Source organism: Chiloscyllium plagiosum, unplaced genomic scaffold (genome assembly GCF_037043375.1).
Source record: "Chiloscyllium plagiosum isolate Xiang-an unplaced genomic scaffold, Cpla_swu_hap1 HiC_scaffold_5, whole genome shotgun sequence".
NCBI lineage: Eukaryota > Metazoa > Chordata > Chondrichthyes > Orectolobiformes > Hemiscylliidae > Chiloscyllium > Chiloscyllium plagiosum.
Window position 1 is genome coordinate 5,421,536 of NW_028270143.1, and position 23,499 is coordinate 5,445,034.

A 23,499-nucleotide genomic window follows, 5' to 3' on the forward strand; every position below is an offset into this window, starting at 1 on the left:
ATGACCTCACTACTCTCAATCTCCTGTACACTGGAGCTAAAATTCTAGTTCCCATCCCCCTGCTGAATGAGTTTAAATCCTCCCAAAGAGCATTAGCAAACCTCCTCACCAAGGATATTGTTACCCCTCTGGTTCAGGTATAGACCTTTGTGTTTGTAGAGGTCCCACCTACTCCAGAATAAGCCCCAATTATCCAGGTATTTGAATCTCTCACTCTTGCACCATCCCTGTAGTTAAATAAATGATTCTGGGTTTTTTGCCTGTGCTGCTTTTTTGAGGTATTTTCAGTGTTGGAGCTGATTTCCTTGAATTGTAGGTGCAGTAATTACTGTTTTATAAGCTACCACATTGTTTTGGAACTTTGGGGAGAAAAGATCAAAGCAACGGCAGTTTGAAAAGGAGGAAGAGACAAGGGTAGAGACCACATGGGAAGTGATTCACACAAGAAAGCAACCTACACTGCTGTCTGACCCAGCAGTAACAGCCACTGCCTCCGTTGTCTGGTTTCAAGTGTCTCTGGACATTGGAGTCCATTCTAAGAAAATAAACAAACAGTGAAATTCACAGCTGGCCTTGGAGAAACTTGTAGGGGAGCAGCTAAGTAGTTTTTAAAGTGTAATCTTACACTTTTACTTATGTAAATCTACAATAGTGAATAGATTTTTTTGATTATATGTTGTTATTGAGATCTGTCTCTTGATAAAGCTTTAAAAATATAAAAACATAGGTATAAGCTCACCTGGAGAAGTGTTATTTAGAGCAGTAAGACTGTTCTATTTTCTGGATCTGGAAATTGTTAAGGTGCAAAGATGGCCTTTAGTAGAGTGGTGTGCTTTTCCTGTTGGATGTAAGAGATTAGCGAGAGTTTCCATGTTACTGATGATTATGTCTGCAGGAAATGTGTTTAGTTGCAAATCCTATTGGATCGCATGGATCGGTTGGAGCAGCAGTTAGAGGCATTGAGGAATTTACAGGAGATAGGGAGTGTTATGGATGGCATTTGCAGGGAGAGAGATAAACTATAGATATAGTCATGTAGTTGGGTTACCCCAGAAAAGGTAAGAGGGGTAGGCAGGTAGTGCAGAAGTCTCCTGTGGCTATCCCCATCTCAAACAGGTATGCTGCTTTGGAAAATATAGGGGCTGATGGATTCTCTGGGGAATATAGCACTAACAGCTAGGTTTCTGGTACAGAGACTGGATCTAATGTAATGAGAGTTACGTCAGGTTCCAAGTGATTGATTGTGTTAGGGGGCTGTCTAGTCAGAGGCACAGACAGACAATTCTGTGGCTGACAGGATGACATCAGAATAGTGTGTTGCCTCCCTGGTGCCAGGACCAAAGATCCAGAGAGGGTGCAAAGGGGAGAGGGACCAGCAGGAGGTCGTTGTACACATTGGAACTAACAACATCGGAAGGGAAAAGGATGAGATGCTGAGGAGAGAATATAGGAAGTTAGGCAGGAATTTAAAAAGGAGGCCCTAGTGGGTAGTAATATCTGGATTACTCCTGGTGCTCCCAGCTAGTGAGGAAAGGAAAGAGAGGATGGAGCAGCTGAATGAGTGGCTGAGGAGCTGGTGCAGGGAGAAGCGTTCACATTTTTGGATCATTGGAATGTCTTCTGGGATAGAATTGACCTGTACAAGAAAGACAGATTGCACTTGAATTGGAAAAGGACTAATATACCGGTGAGGAGATTTGCTAGAGCTGCTTGCAGGATTTAAACTGGGCGGGGCGAGGGTGGGGTGGGGTGAGGGGGAGGGGGGCAGAGTGGAGGTGATAAGGGACCCAGGGAAATAGTGACGAAAGTGATCAGTCTGAGACTGGTACAGTTGGGAAGAGGAGCAAGTAAAACAGACAAGACAAGCAGGAACAAAGTAGAGAACTTAGCAGAACGGAAAATTAAACTGCACTTATTTCAATGCAAGAGGCCAAACAGTTAAGGCATGAACTCAGGGCATGTTTGGGAACATGGGACTGGGATATCATAGCAATTACAGAGATGTGACTTAGGGATGGACAGGACTGGCAGCTTAATGTTCCACGGTGTGGGTACTATAGGAAACGTGCGGGGATGGGCAAGAGAAGAGGGGGAGTGCCATTTTTCATTAGGGTTAACATTATGGCTGTATTTTTGGAGGAAACTCCTGGAAATATGTCCAGGGATGTTATTTGAGTGGAACTGAGAAATACGAAAGGGGTGATTATTTTATTGGGATTGTCCTATCGACCCCCCAACAGTCAGCAGGAAATTAAAAAACAAATTTGTAAGGAGATCTCAGCTATCTGTAAGAATAATAGGGTGGTTATGGTAGGGGATGTTAACTTTCCAAACATAGACTGGGACTGCCATAGTGTTAAGGGCTTGGATAGAGAAGAATTTGTTTAGTAGAAGAAAATTTTCTGATTCGGTATGTGGATGTACATATCAGAGAAGGTGCAAAACTTGACCTACTCTTGTGAAATAAGGCAGGGCAGGTGACTGAGGTGTCAGTGGGGGACCACTTTGGGGCCACTATGGTTTTATAATATTGATGGAAAAAGATAGACCAGATCTTAAAGTTAAAGTTCTAAATTGGAGCAAGGCCAATTTTGACAGTATTCGGCAAGAGCTTTCGAAAGTTGACTGGAGGCAGATGTTTGCAGGTAAAGGGACGACTGGAAAATGGGAAGCCGTCAAAAGTGAGATAATGAGAGCCCAGAGACAGTATATTCCTGTTAGGGTGAAAGGAAAGGCTGGTAGGTATAGGGAATGCTGGATGACTAAAGAAATTGAGGGTTTGGTTAAGAAAAAGAAGGAAGCATATGTAAGGTATAGACTGGATAGATCGAATGAATCCTTAGAAGAGTATAGAGGTAGTGGGAGTATACTTAAGAGGGAAATCAGGAGGGCAAAAAGGGGACATAGATAGCTTTGGTAAATAGAATTAAGTAGAATCCAAAGGATTTTTACAAATACATTAAGGACAAAAGGGTAACTAGGGAGAGAATAGAGCCCCTCAAAGATCAGCAAGATGGACTTTGTATGGCGTCACAGAAAATGGGGGAGATATTTTGTTAGGGTGAAGAGCAAGGCTGATAGGTGCAGGGAATGTTGGATGACTGGAGAAATTGAGATTTTGGTGAAAGTGAGGACTGCAGATGCTGGAGATCAGAGACAAGATTAGAGTAGTGCTGGAAAGTGAGATTTTGGTCAAGAATAGGAAGGAAGCATATTTCAAGTATGAGACATCAGAAATCAAGTGATTCCCTTGAAATGTATAAAGGCAGTGGGAGTATACTTAAGAGGGCAAAAAGGAGACATTAGATAGCTTTGACAAATAGGGTTAAGGAAAATCCAAAGGGATTCTAGAAATACCTTAAGGACAAAAGGGCAACTAGGGAGAGAATAGGCCCGCTTAAAGGTTAACAAGGCCACCAATGTGTGGAAACAGGAGATGGGGGAGATACTAAATGAGTATTTTGCATCATTATTTACTGTGGAGAAGAACATGGAAGATCGGGCAAATAGGGAAATTAATAGCACCATCTTGAAAATATCCATATTACATAGTAGGACGTGCTGGATGTCTCAAAATGTATAAAGGTGGATAAATCCCTGGAACCTGATCAGGTATACCCTAGAACTCTGTGGGAAGCTAGGGAAGTGATTGCTGTGCCCCTTGCTGAGATATTTGTATCATCGATAGTCACAGGTGAGGTGCCGGAAGATGGAGATTGGCTAACGTGGGGCCATTATGTAAGAAGGGTGGTAGGGACAAGCCAGGGAACTATAGACCAGTGAGTCTGATGTCGGTGTTTGGCAAGTTGTTGGAGCAAACCCTGAGGGACCAGATTTACATGCATTTGGAAAGGCAAGGACTGATTAGGGATAGTCAACATGGCTTTATGCGTGCAAGATCGTATCTCATGGACTTAATTGAATTTTTTGAAGAAGTAACAAAGAGGATTGAAGAGGGCAGAGTGGTGGACGTGATCTATATAGACTTGAGTAAGGCTTTCAACATGGTTCTTTATGGTAGTCTGGTTTGCAAAGTTAAATCACACAGAATAGAAGAAGAACTAAAAATTTGGATACAGAACTGGCTCAAAGGTAGAAGACAGAGAGTGGTGATTGAAGTTGGCTTTTCAGACTGGACACCTGTGACCAGCAATGTGTCTCAGAGATCGGTGCTGGGTGCACTGCCTTTCATCATTTATATAAATGATTTGGATGTGTACATAGAAGGTATAGTTAGTAAGTTTGCAGACGACACCAAAATTGGAGGTGTAGTGGACAGCGAAGAAAGTTACCTCAGAGTACAACAGGATCCTGATCAGATTGGACAATTGTCTGAGGTGTGGCAGATGGAGTTTAATGCAGATAAATGCGAGGTGCTGCATTTTGGAAAGCCAAGTCAGTGTAGGATTTATACATTTAATGGTAAAGTCCTGGGGAGTGTTGCTGAACAAAGAGACCTCAGAGTGCAGGTTCATAGTTCAATGGTAATGGAGTCACAGGTAGGTAAGATTGTGAAGAAGGCGTTTAGTATGCTTTCCTTTATTGATCAGAGTATTGCAGCTGTACAGGACATTGGTCACGTCATTATTGGAATTCTGCATGGTCTCCAATACACTTTGGTCTCCCTGCGATAGGAAGGATGTTGCAAAACTTGAAAGCGTTCAGAAAAGATTAACAAGCATGATGCCAAGATTGGACAGTTTGAGCTATAGGGAAAGACTGAATAGTCTGGGGCTGTTTTCCCTGGAGCATCAGAGGCTGAGAGGTGACCTTAGACATGTTTATAAAATCATGAGGGGCATGGATAGGATAAATAAACAAGGTCTTTTCCCTGGGGTGGGGGAGTCCAAAACTAGAGGACGTAGGTTTAGGGTGAGAGGGGAAATATTTAAAAGAGAGCTGAAGGGCAATGATGGAATGAATTGCCAGAAGAAGTGGTGGAGGCTGGTACAATTCCAACACTTTAAAGGCATCTGGATGGATGTATGAATAGGAAGAGTTTAGAAGGATAAGGGCCAAGTGCTGGCAAATGGGATCAGATTTATCTGGGATGTCTGGTTGGTATGGATGAGTTATATGGAAGGGTCTGTTTCCGTGCTTTATATCTCTATGACTATAAAACTCTAAATGATAAAAGGGAATAAGGAAGTTGCAGAGACATTGACAAAATACTTTGATCTGAATTTTTGCAGACTTGAACCACTCAAGAGACCTTTAACGGTTGTGGGCAGGTTCTGATTCCTGGATTGCCAATCCATTCCTTCTCAGGTAGATTTGACGAGCATGTGTCAGGCCAAATGCAGCATTGAAGAAAGTGAGGACTGCAGATGCTGGAGCTCAGAGTCGAGAGTGTAGTGCTGGAAAGGTACAGTAGGTCAGGCAGCATCCGAGGAGCAGGAGTATCAACGTTTCGGGCATAAGCCCTTCATCAGGAATGAGGCTTATGAGTCGGGGCTGAGAGATAAATGGGAGGGGGTGGGGTTTAGGAGAAGGTAATTGAGAAAGCAATAGGTGGATGAAGGTGAGGGAGAAGGAGATAGATCAGAGGGGGGTGTGATGGACAGGTCCAGAGGGTGGTGCCGAGTTGGAGGCTTGGGACTGGGATAATGTGCATGGAGGGGAAATGAGGAAGATATTGAAATCCCCATTTTAGATTAGATTAGGTTACCTACAGTGTGGAAACAGGCCCTTCGGCCCAGCAAGTCCTTTATCCCGTGTAGTTGCAGGGTTTCAAGGCAGAATATGAGGCGTCCCTCCTCCAGGCGTCAGGTGGTAACGGTTTGGCGGTAGAGGCGGCCCAGGACCTGCATGTCCTTGATGGAGTGGGAGGGGGAGTTGATGGGTAGTGGGGTTGGTGGGTGTGGGTGTCCCAGTGATGTTCTCTGAAACAATCCGCAAGAAGGCGTCCTGTCTCCCCGATGTAGAGGGTGCAACGGATGCAGTAGATGACATTGGTAGAGGTACAGTTAAATTTCTGATGGATGTGGAAGTATCCCTTGGGGCCTTGAATGGAGGTGAGGGCAGTGATTTGGGCGCAGGATTTGCACTTCCTGCAGTGGCAGGGAAACGTGTCAGGGGTGGGATGTGGGCTGGTTGGGGATGTGGACCTGATGAGGGAGTCATGGATGAAGTCCGTTTGGAGGTGGAGGAAGTGGCGGAGGATGATGCGTTGTATGTGGAGGTTTGTGGGGTGGAAGGGGAGGACCGGGGATTCTGTCCTTGTTGCGTTGGGAGGGGTGCAGCTCAAGGGTGGTGATGCGTGAAGTGGAGGAGATGCACTTGAGGGCATCATTGACCACATGAGTAGGGAAGTTGCAATCGTGGAAGAAGGAGGTCATTCTGAGGTCGAACAGATGCGGTGGAGACGGAGGAATTGGGAATAAGGGATAGCGTTTTTAAAAGAGTTAGGTGGGAGGAGGCGTAGTCTAGGTAGCTGTGGGATAGTGGGCTTATAGTATATGTCTGTGGTGAGTTGGTCACCAGAGACAGTGATGGAGAGGTCCAGGAAAGGGAGGAAGGTTTCTGAGATGGTCCAGGTGAATTTGAGGTCGGAGTGGAAGGTGTTGGTGAAGTTGATGAACTGTTAAACCTCCTCATGGGAGGTGATACAGTCATCGATGTAGTAACAGGTGGGGGGGAGATGCCGGTGTAACTGCGGAAGATGGACTGTTCCACATACTCAACAAACAGGCAGGCATAGCTGGGTCCCATGCGGGTGCCCATGGCTACCCCTTTGGTTTGGAGGAAGTTGGAGGCTTGGAAGGAGATGATGTTGAGGGTGAGGACCAGTTCAGCCAGGTGGATGGGGGTGTCGGTGGAAGAGCACTGGTTGGGACGGTGTGAGAGGAAGAAACGGAGGGCTTGGAGACCTTCATCGTTGTGGATCGATGTGTACAGGGACTGGATGTCCATGGTGAAGATGAGGCGTTGGGAGCCGGGGAAGCGAAAATCTTGGAGAAAGTGAAGGGCATGGGTGGTGTGATGAACGTAGGTTGGGAGTTCCTGGACTAAGGGGACATGACGGTATCAAGGTAGGAAGAGATGAGTTCAGTGGGACAGGCGCAGGCTGTGACAACGGGTCAACCGGGGCAGTCAGGTTTGTGAATGTTAGGAAGGAGGTAGAATCGGATAGTGCGGGGCTCACGGAAAATGAGCTTGGAGGCTGTGGTTGGGAGACCTTCAGACGTGATGAGGTTGTGGATGGTCTGGAGATGATGGTTTGGTGATAGGAGGTGAGGTCGTGATGAGGGGGCAGAAGGAGGCCCCCAAATGCAGCACTCCTACCCTTGCCAGCTCCTTTGTGACTTCATTGGATGACAGCTGGGATTGGCTTGTTAACAAGGGTTGCTGCAGTTTCAGATAACCTTTGTGAGATCAAACCTGGAATACTGTATGTGATTCTGAGTTCCTTAACAAAGGAGAATGTATTAAGATCATAAGAAATGGAACAGGAGTAAGCTGTTTGGGCCCATAAGTCTGCTCTGCCATTCAGTCAGATCATGGGTAATCCGACATACCTCACATTCACTTTCCTGCATTTTCCCTGTATCCCTTGATTCCCCTACTGATCAAAGTTATATCTATCTCAGCCTTAACTGTACACAAGGACTCTGACCCCATAGCTGTTTGTGACAAAGACTTTTAAAGACATATAACCCATTGAGAGAAGAAATTTCTCCTCATTTCCCCTAAACATTGGTATCCTTTTATATCAAAGGTTCATATTGATTCCTAAAGATAGTGGAGTTACCCTATGAGGACGAAGTGAGTAAAATAGGTCTACAGTTCACTAGAGTCGAGAAAAATGAGGGGTGATCACATTGAAACACATATGATTTCTAAGGGACTTAACAGACTGGAGGTTGAGAAAATGTTCTCCTGGCTAGGTAACCCAGGTCACCCAACATAAGGAAAAACTTTGTCACTTACAGGTTTTTGAATCATTGTAAGTCTCTACCCAAGAGAGCTGTGGATGCTTGGCCTAGATACATTCCAGACAAAGCCAAATAGAACCAAGGGACAAGGGAATAGGATAAAAGACTGATAGGCAGCGAATGTACAGAGTGACAGGGCAGGTTTGAACGACTGAGTTACCTATTCCTGCTGCTGCTGCTTATGTTCTAACTGCTGAACAGTACTCAGACTGAAAGGCTAGTCAATATAGGAAAATTATAAACATAAAGGACATTGACGTGGTTTGGAGATTACTGGACTTGGTGGACCTTTCCCATGTGGATGCTAAGCTGGTGGATGCTCTGTTTGTTTCTTGATGCAATTTAAAGAACTGTTAATGTGCCACTGCTCTCAATTTATAACCACACTTGCCACTGATGGAACTTTTTGCTGTTGAGGTCCACACAATCCTCTTTGATAAACAAATAAATAATGGTATGCTAGACACTTGATCTTTTCATTTCACTCTTCTGTTAATTTACTAACTAAGTTTACTTTCCACATAGGTCCAGAGTACATCATGGATGCCTCATCAACCATATGTTATGCAACCAGCAGTAAGTTATTCCAAACCTTTATGTAACTTTAATATGCTCTTTCAATTGCACCAAGATACCTTTAACCTTTTCTGTGAGATGCATATATCTGCAGATTAACCAATGGGGATCTGTAATAAATTCGGTGATATTCATGCTGTGGATTTGTGTGCATTATGTATGTATAATTTCTGTTTCTCTGCTCAACCTACCACCAATATGCATGCAAAATAATATAACGTACAATATCCTTCATGCTTGAAAGCATGAAACATAACAATTGCATTGCATTGAAATCAAATTATTTGGACAATTATACAGTATTGCTTGGTTTTGTGGATCTATTTTTATTCACTGTCTACTGCTGGTTGAAGTTTCCGAAAACCTTATTTGATACTTGCAAAAGGATGGACTGCAAAATGTGTGATGAGCATTCAGAACCAAAGGGTAATGCAGATTTAATAACACATTGAAGCCTCCAGAATTAAGTGACTGGTACAAAGAAGGGTCACAAATAAATGAATGTTTCTAACAGCCAGAACTGGTAGTGCAATGTGACAGAACAGTTTATTTGAAGCCGATGTTCTCTCTTCAGTGAGGATACTGCAATTCGCTGTTCACAACACACACACAGTGCTCATTGTTTCCTTTCCAATCAGGGTTCGAAATGTTAAATGAATGAATCCATCAGAGCTGCTTAATTAAAGTGACTGAGTGCTCTGTCTGCACTTGCAGAGCAGCAGTGCCTATTTATACTGCTGACTTCCTCCAAAAGGGGCGTATGCTTGTCGCCATGGTAGACATTCCAGTCACCAGCAGGGTTTTTGCTTGTGCTCCCAACTCCATTCATGCCCAGCAGATTAACCAAACTGGGCATTTTGAGAACACAAACAACCTCGACAGCAAGTCCCTTCCATTTCAGGATTTCTTTGCAGGTGATGGGTGGGAGCAAGTGCTGTAGGTATGACCATCGACCTTTTTGGAAGTGGACAAGGCAGAAGAGCCACCCACCTGATTGTTCCTACTGCCATTAAACCCAAGATCCAGCCTCATTTAAATGTCTTTTCCGAGTTTTAGGTGCCCGCTGCGGCATGTCCACTTGAGAAGATGAGGTAAGTTCCGCAAAGGACCAGACAATGGTTGAAGTCCCAGGAGCAAGTGGGGAGAGGTGGACCTGGCAAACTCATGTAGGCCAATAACGGCCCTTCATGTACTTAGGATACCAAAAAAACCCATTTCCAGCTCAGGTTACTGGTCATCTGGTTCAACTGGATAGAGAATTGTAGGTGCAAAGTCTACCTGAAAATTATATTAGGGTCCTGCAATTGGCATTGTGCCCAGAACTGCATATTCAAGCAACTTCTCGTCTCATCTAGTTGGCTTCTTGTCCCTTTTCCAGGTTTTGGAATTCCCTCGCTAAGCCTCTCTTGCTTATCTGCATCTCTTGCTTTTCAGATGTTCCTTTTAAAATCTGCTCCTTTGCAAGCTTTCAGTCACATTTCCTCACATTTACAGGTGTCACGTTGCTGGCATGGCAATCAGAAAGTCAGCTTGTTAGCCACCCATCTGAACCCTGGCAATATCCCACTGAAATATTACACCAGGAGCAGCCTGAATTGTTTCAGAGTGGGACATGCTTCCAGCCAGGCAGAAGCCTCATCCTGGAGAGCTACCCTGCTACTCTGATTAGGCCAGCAGCTCTGTAGTGCCAATATCAAATGGTGGCTGCTGCAGGGACTGCAGCTAGCCTTGAAGAAGAAGTGATGAAGCCCATATTAAAAGAGACTCAAGAGTATGGACAGGCCTGATTAGCGGACCCCAGAGAAGGGAAGAATGGAGTGGAGTTAGAGGCCGGACATATGCGCAGAAATGAAGTTCCATCCCCACAGCATCCCACACACAGTGGAAGCTGTTGAGCTGTATGCCTTACCTCCACCTTGTCTTGCCTCAGGTAAAATATAGGCATTGGCCACTGAGGGGCCTCAATGGGGCCTAAGGGCTGGCATGCTGCTTGACTCCTTCCCCTCTGTTTAACTAGAGGTGGGTCAGTAGGACAAGAGATGATGGGAAGTCTGTCTGCTTTATTTTACAAATACCCCAGGCCTTCATGGGTGCCAATGGAGTGGAGATTGAGCCACATGTGGCTGGGTGGTAAATTTTGTTTGACGACATTCCTGTGAATATGAAGAGATATTGTGTTGTGTCACAGATGTTGCTTAAACTTCAAAGTACGTGTCGGTGAAAGTCTGTGTGTGATTATATTACAAGAAGAAAAGTTACAGTTCTACAGAAAACAGTCAAAGAGGTGGAGGCTGAGGGGTGACCTTTTAGAGGTTTATAACATCATGAGGGGCATGGATAGGATAAATAGACAAGGTCTTTTCCCCTGGGCTGGGGGAGTTCAGAACTAGAGGGCATAGATTTAGGGTGAGGGGGAAAGATTTAAAAGGGACATAAGTGGCATCGTTTTTACGCAGAGGGTGGTGCGTGCATGGAATGAGCTGCCACAGGAAGTGGTGGAGGCTGGTAGAATTACAACATTGAAAAGGCACCTGGATGAGTATATGAATAGGAAGGCTTTAGAGGGATATGGGCCAAGTGCTGGCAAATGGGACTAGATTAGGTTAGGATATCTGGTCATAATAGATGAGTTGGACAGAAGGGTCTGTTTCCGTGCTGTACATCGCTGTGTCTCTATGACTCAATATGTCAAAAAAGAGTGCAAATTACTTTCTAATTCTGTGTATATTCATGCACAAGTTAAGATCCGACTGATTTAGTACCTGATCTAACTGCACTGGCAACTTGGCATTGAACCTGCTTCATTCCTATGTCTATACCCTCTTTCAGCAGGGAGTCTCCAGTATCAGTGTGATTGTAATGGATGCAAATTGCAAGGATTTCTTAAGCCATTTCTGCTGAATAGATCCAGCGATAGGACTATTTGTGAAGTAACTCACAGAGTGAAATATTAAAATGTGTTAAATAAAGGTCACTTACCTATTACAGAATCTCATCAGCAATAAAAGGTCAAAGGTTAGATTATTAGAACTATCAGTGACAATTAAAAGTCACAGAATCTCTTTGTCAGTGTATTTGGTTCGGCTTCTCAGCTGCTCTCACCCATACAATGCCAGGTCTGTTACTCGGAAATAAAATCTTGAAGTAGCTAGACCATGCCATCTTGCACTTGTTAAGATATTACTTCTGATTTACTTCCTTAAATTATGATAATTAAGGCTGCTGAGAGATTGGACCTGCTAGAAAAACAGTAAAGAATGCATCCAGCATTCCTCTGGATTAAAAGACTGGAATTAGATGGCATTCATGGTCCAGAGCTCCATGAGTTTTTATATGATGACAGTTCACATTATCAGAGGGTCTCTGAAGTTAATCATGTTTGCTGATGGAAAGTTAGTTAGAGACAATAGTGAACTCCATGCTTTTTGTTGTTAAAAATATCAGCCCAGTAATCACAATTTTACAATATTACTAGTCTCAGGAGAGTGAATGCTTCTCCGAAGAAGGGCTAGTTTACATTAGTTAAGAATGTAGTTGGCTCCACACCTGGCACCTTGCCTTGCAGCTGCAGGAGGTGCAACACCTGTCCCCACACCTTCCTTCTTACCTCGGTCCAAGGCCCCAGAGAATCATTCCAAATCCGGCAGAGATTTACCTGCATTTCCTTCAACCTGATTTACTGCATCCATTGCTCCCGATGTGGTCTCCTCTATATCAGGAGAGACCGAACACAAACTCGGGAACCGGTTCAGGGAACATCCGTGGTCCACACAGTCCAATCAACCCCCCCATCCCTCGATTGCCAGCTATTTCAACTCCCCTTACCCATCCCCAAATGACATGGCCATCCTGGGCCTCTTCCACCATCAAATTCAGCCCATACATAAACTGGAGGAAGAACGCCTCATCTTCTGCCTTGGGACCTTACAACCTTATGGCCTCAACATAGAATTCACCAGCTTCTAAGTCTCCCCAACCCCCACATCACCCCAGCCCCAGCCCTCCCTCTCCACTCCACCCCTCTTGACCTGACCTAACCTGTCCATTTGCCTTCCCACCTATCCCCTCCACCCTTCCTAATGACCAATCCCATTTACCTCCTGCCTGCATCCACCTATTGCCATCCCAGCTACCTTTCCCCTAGCCCCAACCTCCCTCCCGTTATTTATTTCTCAGCCCCCTTCGCCCTCCCCAGCCCTGATGAAGGGTCCTGCCTGAAACATCGACTCTCCTGCTCTTCTGATGGTGCTTGGCCTGCTGTGCTTTCTCCAGCTCCATGTTTTATCGACTCTGACTTTCCTGGATCTGCAGTCCTCGCTATCTCCCAGTTTACACAAGCCTCCTTATAACATTTTCGTTTTTTTTCCACTTAGCTCCAGAGCTCATTTTCTGCTTCCCTGAATGCTGGCACCATACACTGCATTTTATTTTGGAAGAACAGATAGTGAGAAATAAAAGGAGCTCACATAGAATCATAGAGATGTGCAGCACAGAAACAAACCCTCTGGTCCAACTCATCCATGCTGACCAGATGACCTAAAATAATCTAGTCCCATTTGCCTGCGCTTGGCCTATATCCCTCTAAACCCTTCCTGTTGATATACCTATCCGGATGTCTTTTAAAAGTTGTAATTGTACTAGCCTCCACCACTTCCACTAGCAGCTCATTCCACACACGTATTACCCTCTGCGTAAAAACAATGCCACTTATGTCCCTTTTAAATCTTCCCCTCTCAGCCTAAACTTATGCCCTCTAGTTCTGGATTCCCCACCTCAGGGAAAATATTTTGTCTATTTATCCTATCCATATCCTTCATGATTTTATAAATCTCTATAAAGTCACCCCTCAATCTCCAACGCTCCAGGGCAAACAACCCCAGGCTATGCAGCCTCTCCCTATAGCTCAAATTCTCTAAGCCCTATCCATAGTTTCCCATACACTGCTTTTTCCAACAGAGATGGTGGGTCGTGATTGGGTCCTGAAAGCCAGATTGATTTTATTTTGCCTCCAAGCGGAGAGCACTGCAGCTAATTTTAGAATTTGTACTGCTGCTTCAGCTGAGGTCCATTATGTAGTGTTGCCCTTTGTAATTCAGAAAGGAGTTTGAATACTGGTGTTATTGTTAAAATTACAGACTGTGTCTCACAATACATACAATGCATTGAATTTGAGCACTGAAAAAGACAGAGCACAAGTACAATGTTAAGTTAAATTCAAATAACTGAAGAGACCATCTTCCTGAAAAGAATACTTTTTAAACTATATTTTTCTAAATAGCCAAGAAAATGAGGATAATCTCAGTTCACAATAACGTCACTCACAAGTGAAAGAGGGATGCTGTTCCCTTCAGTTTTTATTGTCACACTGCATGTTTGACAAGAAATATTCTCAAAGCACCTTTTCATAAAATGCGTTTTTTTTTAACATGCATCCATTTTATTGTGAGATGAAAATTATTTTTTGTTACACAACTCTAGTCAAAATGGCAAAAATCATGTTGCAAAACATTTTGGCATCATAATTGTGCGATGTTCCATCAAAAAAAATGATATGCTACATCTAGTTTCTAGAATTCAAAGGTTTTTTTTTGCCAAACATGTTTTGACAATATCAGTTATATTTAAATTTTGGTTGTATGGGTTAGCGAAAAGGATTCTGAGTCAAAAGAGAAACAGAATCGATATGATTTCATGAAGAGAAAAATCATGCCTGACAAATTTATTAGAATGCTGTTAAGAGGTTACAAGCTGGATAGACAAAGGGGAACTAATTGGTGCAACATATTTGGAATTCTAAAAGATATTTGATAAGGTACTGAACATTTGACCATTCAATAAGGCAGGAGTGCATGATGTTGGGGTTGTGCATTAGCATGGATAGAGGATTGGCTCACTAATCAAAGACTTAGGATAAGATGTCATTTTCAGAATGCTAACATGTAACGAGTGCAGTGCCACAGGGGGCAGTGCAAGTGCCGCAATTATTTACAAAATATACTAATGATTTGGATGAGAGAATGAGTGTAGTATAGCCAAGTTTGCAGATGACACAAAAATAAGTGGGTAGGCAAGTGATGAAGATGGCATAGAGTCTGTGGAGAAACATAGAACATAGAAGAATACAGCGCAGTACAGGCCCTTCGGCCCTCGATGTTGCGCCGATCCAAGCCCACCTAACCTACACTAGCCCACTATCCTCCATATGCCTATCCAATGCCCGCTTAAATGCCCATAATGAGGGAGAGTCCACCACTGCTACTGGCAGGGCATTCCACGAACTCACGACTCGCTGAGTAAAGAACCTACCCCTAACATCTGTCCTATACCTATCCCCCCTTAATTTAAAGCTATGCCCCCTTGTAATAGCTGACTCCATACGTGGAAAAAGATTCTCACTGTCGACCCTATCTAAACCCCTAATCATCTTGTACACCTCTATCAAGTCACCCCTAAACCTTCTTTTCTCCAATGAAAACAACCCCAAGTGCCTCAGCCTTTCCTCATACGATCTTCCTACCATACCAGGCAACATCCTGGTAAACCGCCTCTGCACCCGTTCCAGTGCCTCCACATCCTTCCTATAGTATGGCGACCAAAACTGCACACAATACTCCAGATGCGGCCGCACCAGAGTCTTATACAACTGTAACATGACCTCAGTACTCCGGAACTCAATTCCTCTACCAATAAAAGCTAGTACGCCATATGCCTTCTTCACCGCACTATTTACCTGGGTGGCAACTTTCAAAGATCTGTGTACATGGACACCAAGATCCCTCTGCTCATCCACACTACCAAGTATCCGACCATTAGCCCAGTACCCCATCTTTTTGTTACTCTTTTTTTCTAATTTTTTTTTAAGATTAGATTACATTACAGTGTGGAAACAGGCCCTTCGGCCCAACAAGACCCGCCAAAGCGAAACCCACCCATACCCCTACATTTACCCCTTACCTAACACTACGGGCAATTTAGTATGGCCAATTCACCTGGCCCTGCACATCTTTGGACTGTGGGAGGAAACCGGAGCACCCGGAGGAAACCCAACATAGGTTAATTGAGTACACAAAAACTTCACAGATGCAAATAAAGTGGGAAAATGTCAAGTTATGCGTTCTGGCAGGAAGAATAGAGGAGCTGAGTGTTATTTAAAAGAGGAAGACTGCAGAAAGCTGCTGTACAGAGGGACTTGGGAGTCCCTGTACATAAGTACAAAAAGCTAGAAGGTAATATGGAAGGCAAATAGAATGTTGGCCTTTATTTTAGAGAGAACATAGTATAAAAATAGGAATGTCATGCTAAAACAAGTTAGACTATACATAGAATACTGGGAATGGTTTTGGTCCATTATTTAAGGAATTATATACTGGCCTTTGGGGCAGGTCTGGGAAGACTCACTAGGTGGATCCCAGGTATGGATAGGTTTTCTTATGGTGAGAGGTTGAGTAGGTTGTGCATGTACTCATTGGAGTTTAGAAGAATGAGAAGCGGCCTTAATGCAACATATAAGTTGCATATGACTTGACAGAGTTGATGTGGAGAGGTTGTTTCCCTTTGCAGGAGAATCCAGCATCAGAGGGTATAATCTCAGACTAAAGTGTCACCATTGAAGACAGAGATAAGAAGGTGATGAATCTGTGGAATTATTTATCTTAGAGAGATTTAGAGGCTGGATTGTTAAGTATATTCAAGGCTGTGAGAGACAGATTTTTAATCAGTGAGGGAATCAAGGGTTAAGAGGAAAAGGTGGGCAAGCAGAGTCAAGGATTGTCAGGTCAACCATGAACTCATTGAATCGTGGAACAGACTTGATGGGCAGAATGGCCTATTTGTGCTCCTCAGTCTTATGGATTCAGTTTTGCAAAGCATCAATGTTTAGAATGGGTTTATATTCTCTGGAAATGCATCTCATGTTTTTTTTTTCAGGGCTTGACAGGATAGATGCTGAGAGGGCAGGAAACAATCTCAGGAGAAGAGTTCTGATATTTATTACTGAGATGCGAAATTCTTCACTTAGAGGATTGTGAACCTTTCTTACCCCCAAAAAATGAAGTTTGTCAGTTATTGAGTATATTAAAGACTGAGATTGTTATTAAGGTAATCAAGGGATATGAGGAATAGTGTGAAAGTGGAGTTGAAGATCAGTCTTATTATTACTGAGTGCAGAGCAAGCTGAAAGGCTCTATGACCTCCTCCTGTTCCTTATTTGTATGTCTAAAATTGACAAGTTTGTGTATTGCGTTGAAAAGTGTGGTGCTGGAAAAAACAGCGGGCCAGGCAGCATCCAAGGAGCAGGAGAATCGACGTTTTGGGCATAAGCCCTTCTTCAGGAATTTGTGTATGTGTAAGTTTGTGTATTGCAGCAATCTCAGATACTCATATGTTCAGCTGTGCTGCCCTTTTAGGGTGGCACAGTGGCTCAGTGGTTAGCACTGCTGCCTCACAGCACCAGGGACCCAAGATCGATTCCAGCCACAGGTGACTGTCTGTGTGGAATTTGCACTTTCTCCCCGTTTCTGGGTTTCCTCCAGGTGCTCCAGTTTCCTCCCACTGCCCAGTTAGGTGGCTTAGCCTTGCTAAATTGCCCAAAGCGTCCAAGGATGTGGAGGCTCGGTGGATTAGTCATAGGAAATACAGGGATAGGGTGGGTGTGGGTCTGAGTTGGATCCTCTTCGGATTTTTGCCTCCAAGATATTTTCAAATCAAACTTTTCTGGATGTTATGAAATACCGCTGGAGCAGGTGGGACTTGAACCCAGGTCTCCTAGTCTAGAAGTAGAGACACTACCCCTGCACCACAAGAATACTCAATTTTTGCCACCAATACTCAGTTGCGAAGCCCATTCCCCCTGTCCATGATTCTTTGTCTAGGCAAAAGATTACTTTACCCAACCTGTGGTAAACTTTTCTCTCATTTGAGGCCCAGGGACCAGTATCCTAGTGTCAATGTTTAGGATGAAAAGTGAGGACAAGGGGAACCCAATCATGCTGTTGTGAGTGATGGGAAAGAGCAAGGGTGGGAAGACAGGCGATAGGTCGGATGCAGTTGAGGGCCCTGTCAACCACAGTTGGAAGCCATGGTTATGGAAGAAGGAAACCATGTCAGCAGCATTGTTTTGGAAGGTGGTATCATCTTAACAGATGCAAATGGGGCGAAGGAACTGGGAAAATGGGATGGAATCCTTGCAGGACGTGGAGTGAGAAGAGCTGTAGTGAAGGTAGTTGTGGGGGTCAGTGGCTTTGTAGTGGATGGCAGTGGACAGTTCATTCTCCGAAATGGAGACGGAGAGGTCAAGGTAAGTTAGGGAAGTGTCAGAAATGGATGGTGTGAAAGTTATAGAGGGATGGAAATTGGCAGCAAAAGGAATAAATTTTTCAAGGTACAGGCAGGAGTATTAAGAGCACTGTTGTCGATGTACTGAGAAAAATGTTGTGGGAGGGGGGCCAATATAGGACTGGGACAAGCATTGTTCCACACCCCCAATAAAGTTGCAGGCATAACTTGGATCGATGCAGATGTCCATAACCACTCTCTTGACTTGACAGAAGTGAGATGAATTAAAGGAGAAATTGTTCAGTGAGAGAACAGGTTTAGCCAGCAGAGGAGGATGGTGGTTAATTGTGGGTTGTCAGGGCCTCTGGTTGAGGAAGAAACCGAGAGCTCTCAGACCATCCTAGTGGGGGATGGAGTATAGAGGGATTGGATTTACATGGTTGATCATGAGGCAATTAGGCCCAGGGAACTGGAAATTATCAACATGGCAGAGGGCATCAGAGGAATCGTGGATGTAGGTGGGCAGGCTCTGGACAAGTAGAGAGAGGATGGATTCAAGGGAGGAGGAAGTGAGCTCAATTGGGCAGGAGCAGGCAGATATGACAGGTTTATTGGGGCAGGCAGGTTTGTGGATTTTGGGAAGGAGGTAGAAACAGGCTGCGTAAGGTTGGAGCCAGTGTGGGGAAGATTGCCGGACCACTATTCTGTTTCCTTGCGATTATCTACATTTGTTATGCATTCTTGCACTGTTTTTTTTATTTGGAAGTTTTGTGTCAGGCATGTGGACAATATGGCCTGCCCAACACAGCTCATTGTGTGGAACCAGTGCTTGATTACCGCAGATGCTGCCTTGAGAGAAGAAATTGGAGTGCATGCTCTGCCAGTGAGTTTTTAGGAGGCACCACAAATTACATTTTAAGGGGTTGGAAGATGCCTACACTTGGGACCTTTTAGCCTGGGGTGGCCATTCATACTGACTACCATGTGATCCTAGCACAACATGGTCTTTTCAAATGGAAGGGATAACTAAGATGAATGGAAGTAACACTCCACTACAGGGACCAACACATACACGTTGCTGTCCCTCATCATCCTGTGAGCTCGCAGGAAGCCCTGGTTGCTTGGAGATGGGTATTGAAACAGAAAAGGTGCTCCATTATAAACCACCCTTATAATATCATTGCTGCTACAAAGTCACAACCCAAGCTCTGGGCCTCCCTTCCCCCAGTGAATTCAAAAGCAAACTCTCATTTCTAAACTTCAGCAATAGCAAGTAGTTACGAGCAAGGCGGAGGAAAACCTTCGAGGACATCCTCCCTGGGGGAGAAAGATACAGTAACCCCAGCGAATCATGGGAATCTTAATTGGGGAAGGAAGTTGCCAACCATTTTGAGCATCTCCGACACGCCTAGCTGGAGGCTGAGCACAAACAGTGGGCAGAGCTTGTGGAATCACAAACACCTCAGCCAGCCACTTCAGCAAACACCATCTTCGTGAGGCAGGGTTTGCACAGCCAGTATCGGGCTGTTAACTCACCTCGGGACCCATTGAATGGAGGAAAAATCATGCTGACTCCTCCAAGACTTACTGAGAAGAAGGAGGTGGTTCTTTTTATTCCACAGTTTTCAGTTTTGCCGACATACTTAATAAGTGAAACTTCATCAAACACATTTTGGAAGGACCCAACACCCTGCATTAATTGTGTTATCCTTATATACCCTCTTAGCTTGTGAAAAAGCTCAATAGGTTAGTTAAAGGTGATTTATCAAACTGCGTTTCTTGTCACCAAGTTGACCTCTATAGACAGTCCTGAGAAAACCCATATGCTTATAAATTCTTGGATTCTGCCCTGACATTGATAAGGGTCAAGTGAAATCTTGTGGGGACATGTAAGTTGTTAAAGTGGAATGGAACAGGTTAATCCTGAGTGCTTTTTCAAGTTAAACTGAATAAAAAGTTCATATCTAAAGAGGAGAATATACCTTTGAACAAGAAACCAAGTGTAGTTTTTCAGATTAGAGAGGGAAGGAAAGAAACTTCAATAATGTGAAGGAAAAAAACCCATTCACAATGAAGAGAATGACTTCATTCTGCTGAGCCTATCTGTATGAAATAGACATTTGTGCTATAGTATAAGCTGGGAACGAGGCAGTGATAATGGAAAATTTCAAACATACTGCTGAGACCATCATAAAGAGGCTTTTAAATGGCTAAAATAAATGCTCAGAAAGCAGCTCCTTCTTAAAATGAAAATAATTATTACAAAATCTCCCTTTCATGCTTTGGGGAATATCTCATTGATAGGTTAATGATACTACTTGAAGCTTTAAACATGAAACCCTCCTGCTGCTCTATTCCATGTTCCACATCTCAAGCAGCAGTCACCAGCAATTAATCTCACTCCGTATTAATTCTGCAAAGCCCCCCCATGCCAAAGGCAAGCAAGATCTTTAGAGCACTTCTAATGGGATCGTCTATCACTCGTTCAGTAAAATAGAGCTGCATGAATATTGACAGAAATGGAATGTGGCCCTTAGGGGGTCATTAATTTGCTCAAGGAGGGGTAGACAGCCAGATGCCATCCTTGCCCACCATCATATGGGAGATAGGTCAGGGATGGGTAGGAAGGAGGTCACGTATTTTTGACAACAACTTCCATAGAATTCAGCCCACTATGACAAAGAGACTTCTCTTCTCCTTGCCTTACACATAAACAGCTATTAAATACCATAAAATAAATCTCTGCTGCTTGTTCATATTGAGCGTATCTTTTGTGTGGGCATCCTTCCTCACTGGAATTCAGGAACTTAGACTGATACCGATAAGAAGGATAGATGGGAGTTAAATTACCCAACTCATCTCTGATGGTTTCAGGGGACACAACATTCCACAAGTTAGCACTGAAATTTAGTTTCAAAACTGTTTTATGGTTCAGCTTGCTGGCACTGACTGGTTTTCAAGCCCATTTTGCATTCATTGTGTGAAGCACGGAAATCTGATGGTTCAAAGTTTTGGTGTTGAATATGTCTAGCGCTTCAAAGCTTGGAAATGAAGATGTATCAGTTCAAATGAAAAGTCAGTCAGCAATGTAAGATTTGTGAGTGACTGCAACATTCTACATTCAGGCTGCAAGCACTAGTCTCCAGATGGTCATTCTGCAGGCTCTATATTGCATTGAAACACTCTTTGAGAGACCAGCAGATAGAATGAATTATCATTGGGCCATCAGATTGAAAAATGATCCTCTTCTGCGATAAACGCTGTAAATGACTTTACCTAATGGTGTGAGTGGGAATCCACAGTATTCAAAGGTCACAAAAACAACATCCTGCAATAGCTTATTTGGAGATGAAAATTTTACCTGTTAAAGTTCTCTCTATTTCCAGTTGGAGACTTTGGACTTAGAAAAATTGTGCAATACAAATAAGTACCACCACAACGTTCCTTCCTGTCAAACTGAATTGTGATCTTTCAAGACACTATAGAGTCTCACATGAAATTGCCTAATTCAGAATGAGCTGCTGTTGGTTCAGTTTGATTACTTATTAAATGCAAACTAAAGTTATAGTGTGCTGTACATAAAGCAACATGTATTCAACTGAGCTCAACATAAAGCATGATCAAGTACAGTAATGTAATGGGATTGATTTAGGCTCCTGCTCCTGCAGGCAAGAACAGTGCTAGGGAGGGGTTAATGTTGGCTGACACTACTTAGTGGCCCAAAGTAACTCTGTTGCCACCTGCTGCCATTTCACCTTTGTGAATTTTCCAGTCAGATGGGTGCCCTACTACAGCTGGGTGGCACCCAATTTAACTGTAACAAAGCACCATTTTCAGGAGGTTGAGCTCCTGAAAGTGGTAAAACCCACTTAGAGGCAACAGAGTGGGCAGAGGAGGGCATGGTGGGCTTTATTTTTCACTGCTGTGAAAGATTTCTTGGAGCCATGCAGATAAGGACCCCTAGGCTCAGGGTGAAATCCTTAGGCTACCTCCAGTAACCACTTCTACTCTCCCTCACCTCTTCTCACTCAGTCACCATGTGCCAATCATGACCACATCCAATCTATACTTGTTGTATAAAGGAGTAAGGGTCTAAAAGTGTTAATACTGGTGAGTGCTTTAAGCACTACCCACTTTGCTGATCTCATATACACTGGTGGCAGAACAACTTAGGATATTGACTGAGTATGACCTGCCAACCTGGTTCTCCTCGTACTGTCTGCAATATGACTAACATTAGTGTAACTTGTACTTCGTTGCCAATAGATAACAAATTGCATCTTGTTCCAGATAAGCACCATTAGACTAGTCATGAGTATCCCCCACCACACCAGGCTAAATGGGTTTTGTAGATCTCTATGGTAACAGAGGATGGTGACAGCAAACTCATGCTATGTTGAGCAATAGTGCAGACAACCTCATACAATATTGTGGTCCCTGCTGAGGATTACTCATACAACAGCACTCTCCATGGACTGAGCATTGAATAGGCCATGGAAGGGGTGTTTTCTGGGCCTGCCAAATGACATCAATAGGAGGTTTAGTCAATTTTAACAGTGGGGACCCATTTAATCAGAACCCTTGAACTGTCTTATTAATTATGCTGTTTATTAATCATGAGAGGCAGAAAACATTTGAATTGGAAATTCACTACTAGCATACTACTCAGTTGGAAGCTATATTAGAGGGGACGTGCCCTTGAAAATTATTAGACCTGAATGAGTATAGAAAGAGCATAAACTTATTTGAACTGTCAATCTCATTGGAACAGCCAAATCTCAAAAGTCATTGTAAAAATACACTGAAGAAAGGAACTGTCAAAACCAACACTCAATTCCACACATAGGAGAAAGTGAGGAGAAACTGCAGATGCTGGAGATCAGAGTCGAGAGTGTGGTGCTGGAAAAGCACAGTAGGCCAGGCAGCATTTAAAGAGCAGGAGAATCAATGTTTCGGGCATAAGCCCTTCATCAGGAATGAACCTTGTGGGCCAGGGGCTGACAGATAAATGGGAGTGGGGTGGAGCTGTGGGGAAGGAGGCTAGGAATATGATAGGTAGTTGAAGGTGAGGGGGATAAAGGTGACAGGTTGGAGAGGAGGGTGGAGCAGACAGGTGGGAAGAAAGATGGACAGATCAAGAGGGCGGTGCCGAGTTGAAGGCTTAGGACTGGGATAAGGTGGGGGGAAGGGAAATGAGGAAACTGGTGAAATCCACATTGATCCCATTTGATTGCAGGGTCCCAAGACGGAAGATGAGGCGTTCTTCCTCTAAGCGTCAGGTGGTTAGGGATTGGCAATGGAGGAGGCCCGGGACCTGCATGTCCTTGATGGGGTGGAGGGGAAGTTAAAGTGTTTGGTCATGAGGCGGTGGGATTGGGTGGTGTGTGAATCCCAGAGTGTTCTCTGAAACGATCCACAAGTTGGCATCCTGCCTTCCCAATGTAGAGGAAACCACAAGGGGTGCAATGGATACAGCATAATGTGTGTGGAAGTACATGTAAATGTCTGTCGGATGTGCAAAGATCCTGTGAGGCCTTGGACGGAGGTGAGAGGGGAGGTGTGGGTGCAGGTTTTCCACTTCCTGCGGTGGCGGGGAGTGGGGTCTGAGTGATAGGGTAGGCGTGGATCTGACAAGGGAGTAGCGGAGGGAATGGTCTTTACGGAACACAGATAGGATGAGGAGGGAAATATATCCCTGGTGGTGAGGTCTGTTTGT

The 23,499-nt window shown here is 44.0% G+C and overlaps 1 protein-coding gene across 7 annotated transcripts in view; it reads left to right on the forward strand.

The window, feature by feature from the left end:
• Positions 1-23,499, forward strand: part of rbms3 (RNA binding motif, single stranded interacting protein) — a 1,382,426-nt gene that overhangs the window by 1,299,315 nt on the left and 59,612 nt on the right. For all 7 annotated transcript variants that reach the window (XM_087986936.1, XM_087986930.1, XM_087986932.1 and 4 more), the window contains one exon: positions 8,460-8,510. In XM_087986936.1, the coding sequence (XP_087843062.1) occupies positions 8,460-8,510 (51 nt within the window). The remainder of the gene's footprint in view (positions 1-8,459; positions 8,511-23,499) is intronic.